The sequence below is a fragment of the Zea mays genome, chromosome 8, assembly GCF_902167145.1.
Source record: "Zea mays cultivar B73 chromosome 8, Zm-B73-REFERENCE-NAM-5.0, whole genome shotgun sequence".
Classification (NCBI taxonomy): domain Eukaryota; kingdom Viridiplantae; phylum Streptophyta; class Magnoliopsida; order Poales; family Poaceae; genus Zea; species Zea mays.
Genome location: NC_050103.1, coordinates 95,225,854 through 95,242,845, shown reverse-complemented (window position 1 = coordinate 95,242,845; position 16,992 = coordinate 95,225,854). Strand labels below are relative to the sequence as shown.

The following is a 16,992-nucleotide window of genomic DNA, read 5'->3' as shown; positions in this document are numbered from 1 at the left end:
AGAGAAGGGGCATTTGGTGGGGGAGATGGAAAGAAGAGAAAAATGGGGTTGAGACCACTTTTTGCACAATTTAGCTAAAGTGCTAATAGATGCTAAACTTTAGCATAATACTTTTAGCCAATCTATTTGGTTCCCTAGGAGCTAAACTTTAGCAAAAGGTGTGATGCTAAACTTTAGCAAGGGGAAAAACATGCCTTGCTAAACTTCAGCACTTGAGGGTTGTTTGATACAAGTGTTAAACTTTACCATATTACCCTTAATTAATACTCCATCCATCCCAAAATAAAATAGGTTTTACATTTTTAGTTGATTCATACACAAATTAAGATATTTTTTTATATATGTGTCTAGATTCGTTATCATATATTTGAAAATAGACATAAAAATCAAAAACTAAAATGACTAATAATTTAGAACGAAGAAAATATCTCTTTTAAACAAGAAGTAGCTAACGAGGAGCATACGGTCGCTTGTGGGGGGAGAGAGAGCAGGGTATTCAATGAGGAAAGAGAGAAAAAGAGAGAAATATCACTGGGACTAGTTTTAGCATAGTAGTTTAGTATCTTTTGTGAAACTAAAGTATTAATAGAGTGTTTAAATGTACTAAAACTAATAATTAGTTGGATAGAAATTGTTAGTGAAATTAGCTAGCTAATAAATAGATGCCTAACTATTAATTAATTATAAAATAACTAATAGTTAAACTATTAGGTAGGGTAGGATGTTTGAATTTCTTAACTAATTTTAGTCGCTAAGTTAATTGCATTCAACACTCAAACGTACGAACACTAAACCCTAAACCAAACACGGTGCATTTTAGAAATAAAATACTGTGACTTTAGCGACGGAAACAAACAAAGCCTGTCTAGAACCAAACACCCCTCTCCACCGACTGCAAATAATCCGACTCCCACTGCTGGGTGCCCTGTCCCCTACCTCGGGTTCCGCGCAGAGGAAGGTGAGACACCAATTCCACTCCCAAACCCCACGAAAACCCTCGCCGTCTTCGTCCAAATCACTCGCTTGATCTCTCCTCTCCGAACCCGGCAACCCCTTGAACTAGGGTTCCAGCGACCCAATGACGGACGGCGACGACGAGTACAAGCGCGAGGAGTCGGTGGCCCTGCTGGTCATCGTCTTCCTCGCCGCGCTCTCGCTCCTTTCCGTCATCGCTGCCTTCGCCTACTACTGCTACATTACTCGCAAGGTCTCCCGTCGCCTCCAGGCGTTCCATATCCCCAAGCGTTCCAGCTCCCATCATACGCTTCCTCCCCGGGCCCTGCCGCCGCAGCAGCAGGGGACGGACAACCCGTCCAGTAACTCCACCAGAGATGGTGTCGGAGCGGCGGCGATGTCGGTGGTGGCTGCTGGGGAGAGGGGCGTGCAGGTGTTCAGCTACCGGCAGCTTCACGCGGCCACGGGTGGGTTTGACCGGGCGCACATGGTTGGGCAGGGCAGCTTCGGGACCGTGTACCGCGGGGTGCTCCCCGACGGGAGGAAGGTCGCGGTCAAGCTCATGGACCGCCCAGGGAAACAGGGAGAAGATGAGTTTGAGATGGAGGTAAAAACAATTATTTTTGTGCGTTTGGATCGTTGCTACTCAGCGCCGAATGCGGGTGTTTCCACGTGCTGGCTTTGGGGCTGGGACAGAATTCACCGCGTCCTGTACCGTGTTCTCACGGTTGGTAACTACTGGATCTGGCCATTGCGGTTTGGGTTTGGTGAAGCTCTGCCGTCCACATCAGTGATTATCGTTAGTGCAAATGGGTCACTGTGCGTTGGGGGTTCCCGTGGTTGTTCACTTAAAGATCATATCCTCTTTCTAAACATGGACCAGTAACAGAGTAACTTGTGGTAAGTGCGAAGTTCTCTACTGTTTACTAACTGTAAAATTTGGTCCCCACAAAATTCCTCCTGTGGAGGTGAGGTTTATGTTTAAACTTCGGCTGGATTATTTGAGATTCTCGATTGTGAGATTGTGATTATTGGCTTGTTGTGGTGTTTATTTAGTTGTAGTAATCGTAACGGTTGGTAAGCACATGTATGTGAATCACTTAGTTCTTATTAGTTGTCCATGGATAACTTTGTAGTCTTCTTGCATGAGTTGAGGGTAATGTGACCATTTTCATTAGCAAGATTTTGGTCAAATTTAAACAGATTTGGAGTGGAATGGGTGAAATTTAACTTGCCAGTCGTGCTTCCATCAGTGCTCTGTTGTTGGATGTAACTGCACAATATTTCAATATCCTCATGTATGCAGTATGCTGGACAAATAGACAGCTAGTTACTTGTGGAAATAGGAACACACGCAGCCACCCGGTTCCACCAGACTTAACATATCCCAAATTTAGCCATGGGTATTGTCAGTACCCTGGAACAGGGATACCCCTTACTACCGTATGACGCAGTATCCACGCGGTTATCTTTAGTCGCGTGATAAAGGTGCAGTGCGTGGGACCAGACCATGGCTCGCCCCAGCCTCGGGCGACTACTCTGGGCCAGCAACAGCACCCGACCCCACCACGTGGGCGGTTCCAGGGCCGCCACGTGGCCAGAGAAGATGATATACTCCAAGGTATCAACAATGAGTTCGGACCCCAATGGGAAAGTGCCGGACCCCTGCATATACAAATTTAGGACTCCGGGTATGGTCCAGGACCTCCACTTAGGCAAGCCGGACCTCTCGGATGGGATCCGGACCCCTCTGTATGGGGTCCGGGCCGCTCACAGCGGGGTCCCGAGATTCTGGGACAGAGAATACCCAGGCCCTAATCAAGTACAGGCAGGGGTCCGGAGCCGACACGTGTCCGGACCTCACCGTATACGCTTCCGCTCCCCGCCTAGGCGGAGACCCGATGCGGCCACGTGGCCTACTGCACGTGACGTAAGCCAACGGGCGGAGCTTGACGTAAGGCCTCTGGGCCGCGCGGCGTCTGCATTTATTGCGGATAAGGTGCGCCGCCTGTCTATTCCACTGGCAGGTGATGTGCCGCCAAGGCATTTAATGAGTCATGTCCATTCCACTGGCAGGCGATGTGCCGCCTCGGCATTTAATGAGCCCTGTCCACTCCGCTGGCGGGCGGCGACTAGACCATCCCACAGGCGGCGTGCCTGTCCATTCCATTGGCAGGCGGCACATCCATACTACCGCATGCACTACACTCATCATGACTCGCGTGTTACCGAGGAAGCAGCCGCGACATATCAATACTGTATGGACTACGGACATTATGGCACTCGGAGATCGCCCAGGCGTTACAGGCATTAGTTACTTCCTTCCATTTTGCCCCTGGGCCCACATGTCGGGGCTCAGTATCCTTGTATGCGCCTCACTTGAGCTATAAAAGGGAAGGCACACAACGTTACAAGGGACACTCACTCAGACCCAACTCAGATTCACTCAGACTCTCAGACTCACAAGTTCATAGAAGCTCTCAAGCTTACAGACTCAATACAACACACAGTACAGTAGGGTATTACGCTCCGGCGGTCTGAACCACTCTAAATCCTCGTGTTCACTCGTGTTCATCGATCTCCCAATAGACAGGCAAAACGCTTAGTCCCCTTCTCATCTTAGGATTTAGGGCGGGTGCATTCCGCCACCCGGCCGGAGAATTTCCTCTCCGACAGGTATAGCAACAAATCAACAGCTAGAAGACAATTACCTTGCTATAGGGATAGGACACAGGCTTGGCATCTGATAAGAAATAACAGATTTAGCAACATATAGTGTGTTTGAACTCAGTAACCAGCAAGCAAGACATGCCAAGCTGTGAGGCGAACACAATTTTTATGTGTTAGGTTTGCAGCTACTCCTGTGCTGGCTATAGGAATGGAAGTATATGCAGAAAACTGACATAAAGAGAAAATTTATAACTGAACTATGTTGTTTTATGGGCCACATTAAAGGACTGTTGGTTTGAGCTGCAGCTTTTGGATTTTTGGCTTCTGATTGTTGACTTTTGTTATAAAAAATGCTTCACATATGACCCACCCGTAGGACTGGAGTACGCCCAACGTTAATCTACGATTGTTGTTGCCTCTTGTTATGAACTAATGAATCATAAGCCATTAGATGACTCTAGTCGTACCTGAGTCTACCACTAGAGTCATACCTGTAGAAGCACTCTTTTGTTATTGACTTGTAATAACTTTGTAGCTTCTCAGCACGCCAAAAGCCAGAAAAACTCCTCTGGCATGCTTTTCAGCTTTTAGTTCATTTCCTCATAAGCCTGCTTTTCAAAAGGCAGCTCAATAGCTAGGCTGTTTGTTTCAAGTTCTGGCTGGCAGAAGCCAGCAAAACGCTGAAACAAACAGGCCCATTCTTAGGAGCTTCTGGGTATAACTGAAATCTGATTTCACCAATTCTCCCATTCTTTATGGTTAACCGTGTGAATGGACTGAAAATCTGCGTGCAACTTTTTCAGTGTTCCTGAACACGTGATGTTTTGTAGGTGGAGTTGCTGAGTAGGCTCCGATCACCGTATTTATTGGGCCTGATTGGCCATTGTTCGGAAGGTGAACACTGTCTACTTGTATATGAGTTCATGGCCAATGGGGGTCTCCAGGAGCATCTCTATCCAAACAGAGGTATAGCCATTTTGTATTGTCCAAATCTATTGTTGTTTTGTGCAGATGTCATTTTTTAGTGTCAACAAGATGATAAACCCTTCACTGCTTTTCAATTGACAAATGCTCCAGACTTACCTGGCTGATAATGCCCAAAAGCATGTGTGTGCTTTAACCGACTGATAGAAGATGAGCAATAGAAGGTTATGTACTTTTATTGTGTTGATGTGCTGCTTTTTGCTAATATACGAAGTAAATAACCTTTTTTTAGGTTCACATGTAAACATGAAGTTGGCTGAAGTGTCTTCCTACCACTTAACACAGCGGATAACTTGGGTATTGACACTTTTTAAGACATTGCTTTTGCCAACTGATAGTTCTAAGACATTGTTCTAGGTTCATGTGGTGGAATCTCAAAATTGGACTGGGACACAAGAATGAGAATTGCACTTGAAGCAGCCAAAGGTTTGGAATATCTTCATGAACATGTTAATCCACCTGTTATACATAGAGACTTCAAGAGTAGCAATATTCTCCTGGACAAGGACTTCCATGCAAGAATTTCAGACTTTGGTCTAGCCAAACTTGGATCTGATAGAGCTGGTGGTCATGTCTCAACTCGAGTTTTGGGCACACAAGGCTATGTTGCACCAGAGTAAGATCAGGCTAATGTTCATTTATTACTTTTTGTAGACTTAACTACTTGCTAAATCCCCTTATGCAAGGTCATAAGTTTGATCTCGGTCTGTCATTTGCTCAATCACTTTTGTGTTCTAAAGAACTGATTATACTGTCTAATATGATGCACATACTGCAAATCTGTGTAGGTATGCATTGGCTGGGCATTTGACTACCAAATCAGATGTGTACAGTTATGGTGTTGTGCTTTTGGAATTGCTTACTGGCAGAGTACCAGTTGATATGAAGAGGTCTCCTGGAGAAGGTGTTTTAGTTAACTGGGTAAGGCAAACGTTACTGATAATATGGCTTTGCTTTGAGCTGTTTTCTTCTGCCATCATGGATCATAACGTAATGGAAGTGTTTAGTTGTTAATATAAAATTAGTATCGACTGTACAATTGTGTCTCCTTCAACTGCAAAAAAGTTTAGGTGATTATGATGAGTAAATTGGATATATGTATAGTCTTCAGTTCTTCAATGAGAACATGCACTTCAGTTCCTTGCTGTCATAAAAATTCAATTGTCTTTGATCCTATACTAAGATTTTTCATGTACAATGACATGTATTAATTAGAATGGTTGGAAAACATCAGCCTGTGTGCTGATAGTCGAACATTGCATATATATCTAACCTGGCACTTGTTGAATTACTGCAGGCATTGCCTATGCTCACTGACCGAGATAAAGTTGTGCGGATCTTGGATCCAGCATCGGAAGGTCAATATTCCTTGAAAGATGCTGTCCAAGTGGCTGCTATTGCTGCCATGTGTGTTCAACCAGAGGCTGACTATAGGCCATTAATGGCTGATGTTGTCCAATCGCTGGTTCCACTTGTCAAGAACCGTTATAATCAGAAATCTTGCAATCCCAATGTGCAACCATCGAAGCCACTTGACTAGGAGAAAAGCTAGTGTTTGATCTGCAGTTTGTGCTCGTCCTTCTGGAACCCTTCTCGAGTTCTCGTCTATAACGAACTACTGTTGAGACAGATTCACACGCTTCCTAACAATGATTTCGTCTGCTGGTGCCCTCCTGATTTTGTTGTTTTTTGTAGGGGTGTGTTGTGTGCAGGTAGGTTGCAAATTTAAAGGGGATATAGTTGAACGGTCCTGAGAACTTATTTGAGTCTGAAGGCAAGTTTCTGTCACCTAAAATTAGGTGCATGTTGATGGTGGGCTGTTGGGATTAATGGTTGTAGGGGAGTTCATTATTCGGCTGGATCCAACACATGCCTATATCAACCGATGATATGGCGTGGCATTGACGATCGGTACGGCATTAACGTCGGTGGGGATGTCGGCTGGTTTTAGACCATCATCAGTAGCTTATTTATACCCATATTTAAATTACATTCTACAAACAATATAATCTATAGTACAAAAGGTGTTTTTTTGACCATACAGGTGAACTACTGTACATTGCACTTATATGGTCACTAAAAACACCGTTTTGCGTCGTTTTATATTATAAATTGCACTGTTTTATAAAGTGTAGTTTAAATATAGGTAGAGTATAGGTAAGCTGCTGGACATGATTTTAACCATGTTAGAACTGGATCTGTAGGTGTTGATTTGGGCGTTGTTGAACCGGTCGGTACTGATCTTTATCGGTTTGAGTCGACTGTATGTTGCCTTGCAACATTTTTTGATTGGTTCTCGTATTTTAAATGCAACATTTTTTTGATTGGTTCTCGTTATTTTAAATTTTAGAAGAAAAAAATAAAAAAAATCCTGGAACCTGATCTATAAATAGTAGTACGTGTTTAGGTTTGTTCACATCTCTCGCTTTTTAAATTGCTCTTACCAATTCATATTGAACTTATTTGTTTCACTCCACTAAACTGTTGTTGAAGGCAAGATGCTCGATATCTTGCATCAAACTATGATGGATGTGATGATAAAGTTTGCTTTCAGGTTTTCAACAAAGAGAAAGTTAAATAGGCAGCATTGGAGCTATATTCATCAGGATCGCAAAGTCATCCATGATCGATTGATGTAAGACTACATTAACGATCCACGCGTCTACTTTTCGTTCTACTCTCTTCAAATCTTAGAGGTTGGGTGAGCATTCTCCCTACCTCACTCTTAGAGTCGATGCACTTACTCGCAACGGCTTCTCCCATTAAAATGCATTGTTTTCCTCTACATAGGGTCTGTTTGGTTAGACTATGAGCTATGGAAAAAGCTGATGTAATCTGGGCTGTTAAAAATCATAAAACCGTTCGATAGAACCCACTAAAAGCCGCTAAAAGTTCTTTCATATATATATTTTCGCAGCTTCATCCGAAAGCTGCTAAAAGTAGGTCTAGAGCTCCTTTAAGTTTTGCACTGCGAGAAAAAATGGCTTTTAGAAAAAGTTGCTTCCTGGATCCAGCCCTTTGGTTTAGCTTTTGGCTTTTATGGGACAAAAACCAAACCAAACACACACATACTTGTTTGTAGTAGCGTTTTTGACTTCATTGATGAGTATATTAAAATAGGGGGTAAATATTAGTTTTGAAATGCCTTGAACGTTTATGTAGGGGTGTTATTTCGTGTTTTTGGCGAAAAGTTAGTCTTGTTTCACTGTTAACGATATAGGAAGTATAGATTGCATACGTTAGAAGTGGCAAATTATCGTATTAGTTGGATAAGATATTTTACAAGGGAACACATTGGATCTCCGATCATCATGCTCAATGTAGTTGTCTCATAGGATTTGTGGATTTGGCATGTTTTTTAGTAGCTAGGTCGAACAACAACGTCAACATGTTCAACCAGTCATTGTGAGAGCACCTAGAGGGGGGTGAATAGGTGATCCTGTAAAACTTAAAACTTAACACCACAAACTTGATTAAGAGTTAGAACAATGAAATCAAGTGAGTAGAAAGGAGAGCTTTTGTGAAGCACAATAGACACAATAAGGACAAGCACAAGAGACACGAGGATTTATTCCGTGGTTCAGCCAAGTACAAAACTTGCCTACTCCATGTTGTGGCGTCCCAACGGACGAGAGTTGCACTCAACTCCTCTCAAGTGATCCAATGATCAACTTGAATACCACGGTGTTCTTCTTTACTTTTACTCTTTCCCGTTTGCGAGGAATCTCCACAACTTGGAGTCTCTCGCCCTTACAATAAGAATCTCAATGAAGCACAAGAGTAAGGGAGGGAAGCAACACACTCAAATCCACAGCAAATACGCACACACAAGACCAAGACTTGAGCTCAAAACAATATCTTGAGGTTCTCACTAGAACGGAGCTCAAATCACTAAGAATGTCGAACAAGTGCGCAAGAATGAAGTGTGAATGATCAACAATGCTCAAAGGTTGCTTGGTATACTCCTCCATGTGTCTAGGGGTCCCTTTTATACCCCCAAGGCAGCTAGGAGCCGTTGAGAGCATTTCAAGAAGGCAATTCTTGCCTTCTGTCGCCTGGCGTACCGGACAGTCCGGTGCACCACCAGACACTGTCCGGTGCGGATTTCTTTCCTTCTTTGGTGAAGCCGACCGTTGGCGCTTTGGAGCTGTTGGCGCACCGAACACTGTCCGGTGCACACCGGACAGTCCGGTGCCCCTTCTGACCGTTGGCTCTTGCCACGCGTCGCGCGCGGATTATGCGGCCGACCCTTGGCCCGGCCGACTGTTGGCTCACCGGACAGTCCGGTGATTTATAGCCGTACGCCGTTAATTGCTTTCCGAGAGCAGCCAGTTTGACAGACGCCGGCCTGGCGCACCGGACACTGTCCGGTGCACCACCGGACAGTCCGGTGCACCCAGACCGAGCTGTCTTTGGCTGAACAAAGCCATCTTCTTTTCAAACTTGATTTCTCCTGTTTCCAGCACTTAGACACAATACATTAGTTTCCAAAACAATGTACTAAGTCTTAGAAACATACCTTTTCACTTGATTTGCACTTTGTCCATCACTTTGCCTAGATTAACATAAGTCCACTTGTGTTGGCACTCAATCACTAAAATACTTAGAAATGGCCCAAGGGCACATTTCCCTTTCACATTGTTGTTCACTAACGTGCTTAAAGGAGAAACACTTAATATGAACTTCATGGTACATGGACCTAAGTACAACTAGATAGCATCTATCTTTGATGACCGGTGTTTGTGAAGACGTTTCCCTCCCATAGACTTTGAAACAACGAATGTTTACTATATGTTAGGAGAACGTTCTAAAGGACGTAGAGAGCATTTGGGGTTCTCAACGCTCACTTCCATATTCTCAAAAGTTTAGGTTGTTCTTTTTCTCATCATGTATTCATTGTGATAATATGTGCTTTGTTATTCTGCATAATATGATTATTAAGGGGGTGTTTGGATACCAAAACTAAATTTTAGTTTTTATCACATCAGATGTTTGAAAGCTTGTTCGAAATATTAAATATAGTCTAATAATAAAATTAATTACACAGATAAAGATTAAAGATTAAACGATAAAACAAACCTATTAAGCATGATTAATCCATGATTTGCTCATGCAATACTACAATTTACATTCACTAATCATGAATTAATTAGGATTAATAAGTTTGTCTCACCGTTTAGTCTTCAAATGTGTTAGTTTTGTAATTAGACTATATTTAATACTCATAATAACCATTTAAACATTAAATGTGATACGAGCTAAACTTTAATTAGAGGAAGCAAACACCTACTAAGGATGAACGTGAAAGATCATACAATGTGGATAACTATGAGATAGTCGAGTATCTCGTTGTAGTACCAACCATCACCTTCGAAGCAAGCATTGATGAGCTTTGCAACCATCATTCAATATGAGGCTTTAATCTATACTAGTCTGGTATATGATAAGCTCCAAAATAATTTAATAGGGCATATCTGAGATCTGTATCTCTGAAATTAGATTTTATTTTTATAAATTATGAAAAATGTATTTTGTTCAAGTGATGTAGTTTTAAATTGGTTTTTGAATTATATAATTTTTATTTGCTTGTTTATGTGCTCCATGCTTGTTTACGATGGATAATGGCTTAGATAGTCAATAGCATGGTTGATAGTGTGATCAATAGCTAATACTCCTTTCGTCCCAAAATATTTCTTTCTAGCCCACTTTTTTCGTCCATATTCATTTAAATGATAATAAATATAGACATATATGAAAACCACCACGTATATTGCTTATTGTCGGCAAGTCTTGCATTAGACCAGCCTTAGGCCTCAGCCGTTTTTAGCTGATGCGGTCTACGCATTCTTTTGGAATGAGACTTCTGTTCCAGATCCAGTCCTCGCTGGTCGTTTCAACGGACCAACCATTTGTTGAAGTGCCTGATGACAGGAACACCAAGAAATGTGATTCGGTGATTGACCATCGACCATTTGGCTTGAAAGTCATCAACCACATTAACCATGTGCAAACATGTCCTGTCATGAACGTTTGGTGACTGAACACATCGAGTCCTGGTAATCTCAACGACATTGTGAATTTGTGATGTCCTCTTGTTTTAGACTTTTTTTCATCTATTTGTTGCAACGTGTTCCATTTTCAGCTGAAAGGTTAACAAAAATCAACATAACAAGGTAAAAAGAAGGTACGTTGCTCAAACGGCAATGGTATCAGAACCAATTCAGAAACGTTTTATACACACAACACTTAGCAGCTTAACAGGTAAGACCCTATAAAAGGTCACAATGATCTTCTAAGCTACTTCCCTAACATAAATAAGCCCAAAGAAAATTCGTGTGGTACCCTACAAACAGTTCTGCCAGCTCATACCAAACCTACCATCAGGCTGGTTCGGTGTATGTCATTCTTGTTGATCGGCACGTCAACTGTCGACCACGCTATCAACTATTATTAACCATCATTTACAACTTCGCTCTAGAGTACAATTTTTACCGTCGGTCTACAGTCGCTTCAATACCGCATCATTTTTATAGACTTTTATTTGAAACGAAGCACGACAGTTTATTAAAAATAACATAATTAAACAAATAAAAAACTACATAATCCATAAAAACCAAATAAAATATAAAAACTTTTACAAATAAAGAATTATATAGTTTATAAAAATAACTGATACAATACTACTACTTTTCGTTATGTTCCTTTTCGATCTCTTTTGCAACTTCGCCCTCATATAATTTTAATTATTCTGTCCACTTTTTTTAGGCCAACTTGTAGGCCCCTTTCATGTCATCACTCATGTTGGCAGTAGTGATCTAGCAATTTATTAAATTGCTTGAATAATTTTGGTTGAGTTATCCTCTGGCGGGCCAGATTTTGCTCAATAAGTTATTCTCCATAAGGCAATCTCTAACAACCTTTGTTTATCTCTTATTTCAAACTTAACTCTGTGAACAAGTATTATGTATTATGTACAGTGCAAAATAATATTTTGTACGACCATATACATGATCTGTTAAGTCTAACATGAGGCTCGGTACTACCTGTTGGCTCCTTCCTTTTACGTTGAGCTCATGCTTTATCATAGTCAATAGGGTGTGGTGGTGCTGAGGAATAATCACCGTCCAAGTTGAGATGAGATCTTTTCCACTTATCGCTAGAGTCATCGTACCATATGTACCACTTAGGTTGATAGCGAAGAGTGCGGCACATGTGCTCCACCAAAGTTGGTTTTGTCAGGCTTATTGTAGAAGCCCTCCTTGATAGTATCAAGGAGCTTATCACTATCATCTACTCTTACTCGATCAGACGTCAAACAAGCAATTATAGATGTTATTGAAGAGAATGACCTTGTGGTTGCTTGTCAACCATTGATGCTTCAATTGCTTAGAAATACAATGGTGACGATGGCGAGGAGGTTCTATGTTGTAGTTGTACGTACTGCCTATTTAGCCTAAGAAAACTGACCCACTTGCCATTGCCCTTGATGAGGTCCATAAAGTGTAGTTAGAATTGAGTAAACAAACCGCTTCTAGACTGCATTGTTGTGGCTGCTCCAGGACACTATCTTGTCTATATCTAAGTTATTAAAACTCCACCCCTTTTGGGCGCCCGTCCGCACTCAACGGCCTCCGCGCCATCCGTCTCATGACGCGTGGCGGCGCTCATCCGCTCCCGGACCCGAAACTTTTCTTCAATAGAGTTATCTGTTCCGCGTTCCTCTCCCTTCCGAGCTAACCCTCACCCACCGCAGCAGCCATGCCGCCCAAATTGGAGGCCTCTCAGGTGGTGGAGGTCTTCGTCCGCGTGACGGGAGGCGAGGTCGGCGCGGCGTCGTCGCTGGCCCCCAAGATCGGCCCGCTCGGTCTCTCCCCGAAGAAGATTGGTGAGGACATCGCCAAGGCCCAAGGAGACCGCCAAGGACTGGAAGGGCCTCCGCGTCACCGTCAAGCTCACCGTGCAGAACCGGCAGGCCAAGGTCTCCGTCATCCCCTCCGCCGCGGCGCTCGTCATCAAGGCGCTCAAGGAACCCGAGAGGGACAGGAAGAAGGTCAAGAACATCAAGCACAGCGGCAACATCAGCCTCGACGACGTCATCGAGATCGCCAAGACCATGCGACACAGGTCCATGGCCAAGGAGTTGGCCGGGACCGTCAAGGAGATCCTGGGGACCTGCGTCAGCGTCGGGTGCACCGTCGATGGGAAGGACCCCAAGGACTTGCAGCAGGAGATCGATGATGGTGAGGTCGAGATCCCCTCAGCTTAAAGGTACACACCAGATCTTTCTTCGCACTTTGTTATTTCATTGATTGCTCTGCGGGATTACTAGAGTTCAAATCAAATTCTAATTCAAGTGTTATACTATGATTCTGAATACCCTAAAAAAGGAAGGATGCAGGGAGTCGGGAGGTTGGAGTGAGAAAAACTTTTGGATATATCCATTCCGATTGAATTGCGAGGTCCACAGTCACTTGTGTTGTGGAATGATACAGGAACTTTTATCACTAGCGCTTTTGGACCATCTCTGTAGTGTATTATGATATATGATTCTTGAGCAGGCGAAGGGCCGTCTTCACAGGTGGGACTTCGAGACTGAAGAGGAGTGGGCCAAGTACAACGATCAGAAAGAAGCCATGCTGAAGGCTGCCTTCCAGTTCGGGGTGAAGATGCAGGATGGCAGGAAAACCAGGAAGCAGAACAAGGACCAGAAGCTGACGAATGACCTCCACAAGATCAACAAGATTCTGGCTAGGAAGAAGGGCGAGAAAGATGGGGTGGAAGATGGCGGTCACTACGATGATGATTTACCTAGCTCAAAGAAACAGCGTGGCTGAAGCTGTCATTTTTTTGTTTTGTTTCTCCTGCTCGTACTGTAGGCAGGCGAACATTCTATGAAGAGTCACAGTGTCATGTTTAGCTGGCAGTTGTATCCTGTTGCGTTTGTTTAAGGTGTCCTGGTAGGAAATATGTTTATGCTGTTGAGCCGAAACCATGGAAGAAATGTGGTTGTATATGTATATATATTTTTCTCTTAGAAAGAAAAGCCAGATCTTTATGTTACAATTACAGTGATGAACCTGCAAGTATTTGATTTGTCATATTGGGAGGCTTTTGCAATGTGGTTAGAGCTGAGAATATCTAGGAGTGTGGCTCAGTGCTTAGCCTTGGCTATGACTTACTGTTTGATGAAATTCTTGCAGCGTGGTGCTGAATCCCCTTTGGAACGAATTTCTCTGAATGATCAGCGACAGGGATGCAGTATACTCATTCTGGAGAACTCCCGTGTTGAGATTGATGCCAAACTGAATGGGATATGTTTTTTTAGTTCATTGAATGTTGTATGGCAAGGCTGGGTTGGAATTTGAAGACTCAATACTGGTAGAGGTGTTCCCCCCTTGTGAAGCGTCCCAGCAATTTGGAAATGGGGCTTGCAGTAGAGTTGGCAAATGGACAAATGCTGAGCGAAAGATTTATGGCCTGTTTGGACAGGCGGAAGCAAAAAATGTTCATTCATATTAGCTAGCAAAATATTGAGTTCACTATTCTAGGAAATCGGTGCAATGGAAGGACTATATCCAAACTTTTGAAGTTCCAAATCAAGAGCCGATACATCAACCAATCCTATTTTAATTTTTAAATATAGAGTCAGTAACCAGGACCGGTCTCATCTTGTGTTGCTGCATTTGCTGATACCTTTACTGGATACCAGTTGATATCCTTGCAACATATCTTTTCCAGTGCCACTGTATTTTTATTTCAGTACTCCTTTTTATTATTAGGTACTCAGTTTACACCTTGTGCGACATTGTTATTAGTATTTGTTCAGGCCACGGGCTGTTGCCAAACAAATGATTGTTATATGTGATTATTTGTAACGATAATTTGTTCAGGCCACGAGCTGTTGCCAAACAAATGATTGTTGTTAGTACTAATCTTAAGGTACTTCTGGACTTTCTGATTTTGTGTCCGCATCAAAATGTTTGTCTTATACACTATGATATATAGTTTAATTTGTTCCCCTACTTGCGTGAGCTGTCTAGCGCCCGATAGGGCGCTTCCTTTTCTAGTATTGTCGGTGTTTCGAGACCGGGGGGGTCCCTGGGCCGACGAGTGAATGTCGCCGCGTGCCCCAGCCCAGATGGGTCGAGCGCGAGGGCGAGCGCGAAGGGGGGAGAGCGAGGTGGCCGGAGACCAGCGTGAGAGAGGTGGGAATCCCGCGGCCTTCGTGTTCGTCCCGCGCCCAGGTCGGGTGCGCTTGCAGTAGGGGGTTACAAGCGTCCACGCGGGAGAGGGAGCGAGCGGCTTCAAGCGAGCGCCTGTCTCGTCCTCGTCCCCGCGCGGCCAACCCTCTCTAAGAGGGCCCTGGTCCTTCCTTTTATAGGCGTAAGGAGAGGATCCAAGTGTACAATGGGGGGTGTAGCTGAGTGCTACGTGTCTAGCGGAGGAGAGCTAGCGCCCTAAGTACATGCCGTTGTGGCAGCCGGAGAGATTTTGGCACCCAGCTGGTGTGATGTCGTGGCCGTCGGAGGAGCGATGGAGCCTGGCGGAGGGACAGCTGTCGGAGCGGTTGAGTCCTTGCTGACGTCCTCTTGCTTCCGTAAGGGGGCTGAGAGCCGCCGTCGTCACAGAGTATGCGGGGCGCCATCATTGCCTATCTGGCGGAGCGAGCCAGATGGGACGCCGGTCTTGTTCCCTGCGGCCCGAGTCAGCTCAGGGTAGGGTGATGATGGCGCCTCCTGTTGACGTGGCTGGTCTGCGCCCTAGGTTGGGCGATGTGGAAGCTCCTCCGAAGCCGAGGTCGAGTCTGTCTTCCGTGGTCGAGGTCGGGTCCGAGCCCCTGGGTCGGGCAAGGCGGAGTTCGTTGTCTTCTAGGGCTGAGCCCAAGTCCGAGCCCTGGGTCGGGCGGAGCGGAGTTCGCCGTCTTCCGGGACTTAGCCCGAGTCCGAGCCCTGGGTCGGGTGGAGCGGAGTTCGTCGTCTTCCGGGACTTAGCCCGAGTCCGAGCCCTGGGTCGGGCGGAGCGGAGTTCGCCGTCTTCTGGGACTTAGCCCGAGTCCGAGCCCTGGGTCAGGCGGAGCGGAGTTCGCCGTCTTCCGGGACTTAGCCCGAGTCCGAGCCCTGGGTCGGGCGGAGCGGAGTTCGCCGTCTTCCGGGACTTAGCCCGAGTCCGAGCCCTGGGTCGGGCAGAGCGGAGTTCGACGTCTTCCGGGACTTAGCCCGACTTCGAGCCCTGGGTCGGGCGGAGCGGAGTTCGCCGTCTTCCGGGACTTAGCCCGAGTCCGAGCCCTGGGTCGGGCGGAGCGGAGTTCGCCGTCTTCCGGGACTTAGCCCGAGTCCGAGCCCTGGGTCGGGCGAAGCGGAGCTCCCTATGGTGCCTTCGGCAGGGCCTGACTGCCTGTCAGTCTCACTCTGTCAAGTGGCACCGCAGTCGGAGTGGCACAGACGGCGCTGTCCTTCTATCAGGCCGGTCAGTGGAGCGGCGAAGTGACGGCGGTCACTTCGGCTCTGCCGGCTGGGGGGCGCACGTCAGGATAAAGGTGTCAGGCCACCTTTGCATTAAATGCCCCTGCGATTTGGTCGGTCAGTGCAGCGATTTAGCCAGGGTTGCTTCTTGACGAAGGCAGGGCCTCGGGTGAGCCGGAAATATGTTCGCCGCTGGAGGGGGGCCTCGGGCGAGACGGAAATCCTCCAGGGTCGGCTGCCCTTGTCCGAGGCTAGGCTCGGGCGAGGCGTGATCGAGTCCCTCGAATGGACTGATCCCTGACTTAATCGCACCCATCAGGCCTTTGCAGCTTTATGCTGATGGGGGTTACCAGCTGAGAATTAGAAGCCTTGAGGGTACCCCTAATTATGGTCCCCGACAGTAGCCCCCGAGCCTCGAAGGGAGTGTTAGCACTCGCTTGGAGGCTTTCGTCGCACTTTTTTTGCAAGGGGACCAGCCTTTCTCGGTTGCGTTTTGTTCTGGTGGGTGCGCGCGAGCGCACCCGCCGGGTGTAGCCCCCGAGGCCTCGGAGGAGTGGTTTCACTCCTTCGAGGTCTTAATGCCTCGCGTAATGCTTCGGCTGGTCTGGTTGTTCCCTCATGCGAGCTGGCCGTAGCCCAGGTGTACGGTCGGGTCCCAAGTTCTCGGGTTGGTATGTTGACGCTGTCAACGGTTCGGCCGAAGCCGGGTTTGCGAGAGCTGCCTCCGAGCCTCTGCACAGGGCGAGAGGGCGATCAGGGACAGACTCGACTTTTTTACATACGCCCTTGCGTCGCCTTTCCGCAAGGAGGAGGGGGGGAAAGCGCCATGTTGCCCTCGATGGGCGCCGAACATGGTGTCTCCGGTGAGCTGCAAGCGGGTAATCCGAGTGGACGTCCGTGCCCCGTTCGTTAGGGGTCGGCT

At 45.8% G+C, this 16,992-nt stretch overlaps 1 protein-coding gene and 1 pseudogene across 2 annotated transcripts; both read left to right on the top strand.

The window, feature by feature from the left end:
* Nucleotides 1-856: 856 nt before the first annotated feature.
* Nucleotides 857-6,406, top strand: LOC100193562 (putative protein kinase superfamily protein). The gene is made up of 5 exons (NM_001138671.3): nt 857-1,561; nt 4,455-4,590; nt 4,966-5,224; nt 5,397-5,529; nt 5,906-6,406. The coding sequence occupies exons 1-5, from the start codon at nt 1,079-1,081 to the stop codon at nt 6,146-6,148; spliced, it is 1,254 nt and encodes a 417-aa protein (NP_001132143.1). The 5' UTR covers nt 857-1,078; the 3' UTR covers nt 6,149-6,406.
* A 5,957-nt stretch (nt 6,407-12,363) lies between these two features.
* Nucleotides 12,364-12,879, top strand: LOC103635568 (60S ribosomal protein L12-like; annotated as a pseudogene). Its single transcript, XR_002264157.1, has one exon. The product of XR_002264157.1 is annotated as a 60S ribosomal protein L12-like (transcript).
* The last annotated feature ends 4,113 nt before the right edge of the window (nt 12,880-16,992 follow it).

What these genes read in the sequence shown, in the direction of transcription:
- LOC100193562 (NM_001138671.3), top strand. Translation starts at nt 1,079, where the DNA reads ATGACGGACGGCGACGACGAGTACAAGCGCGAGGAGTCGGTGGCCCTG. An exon ending in AAGATGAGTTTGAGATGGAG is followed by an intron (nt 1,562 to 4,454) that starts GTAAAAACAATT and finishes GATGTTTTGTAG; the next exon opens with GTGGAGTTGCTGAGTAGGCT. An exon ending in AAGGTGTTTTAGTTAACTGG is followed by an intron (nt 5,530 to 5,905) that starts GTAAGGCAAACG and finishes GAATTACTGCAG; the next exon opens with GCATTGCCTATGCTCACTGA.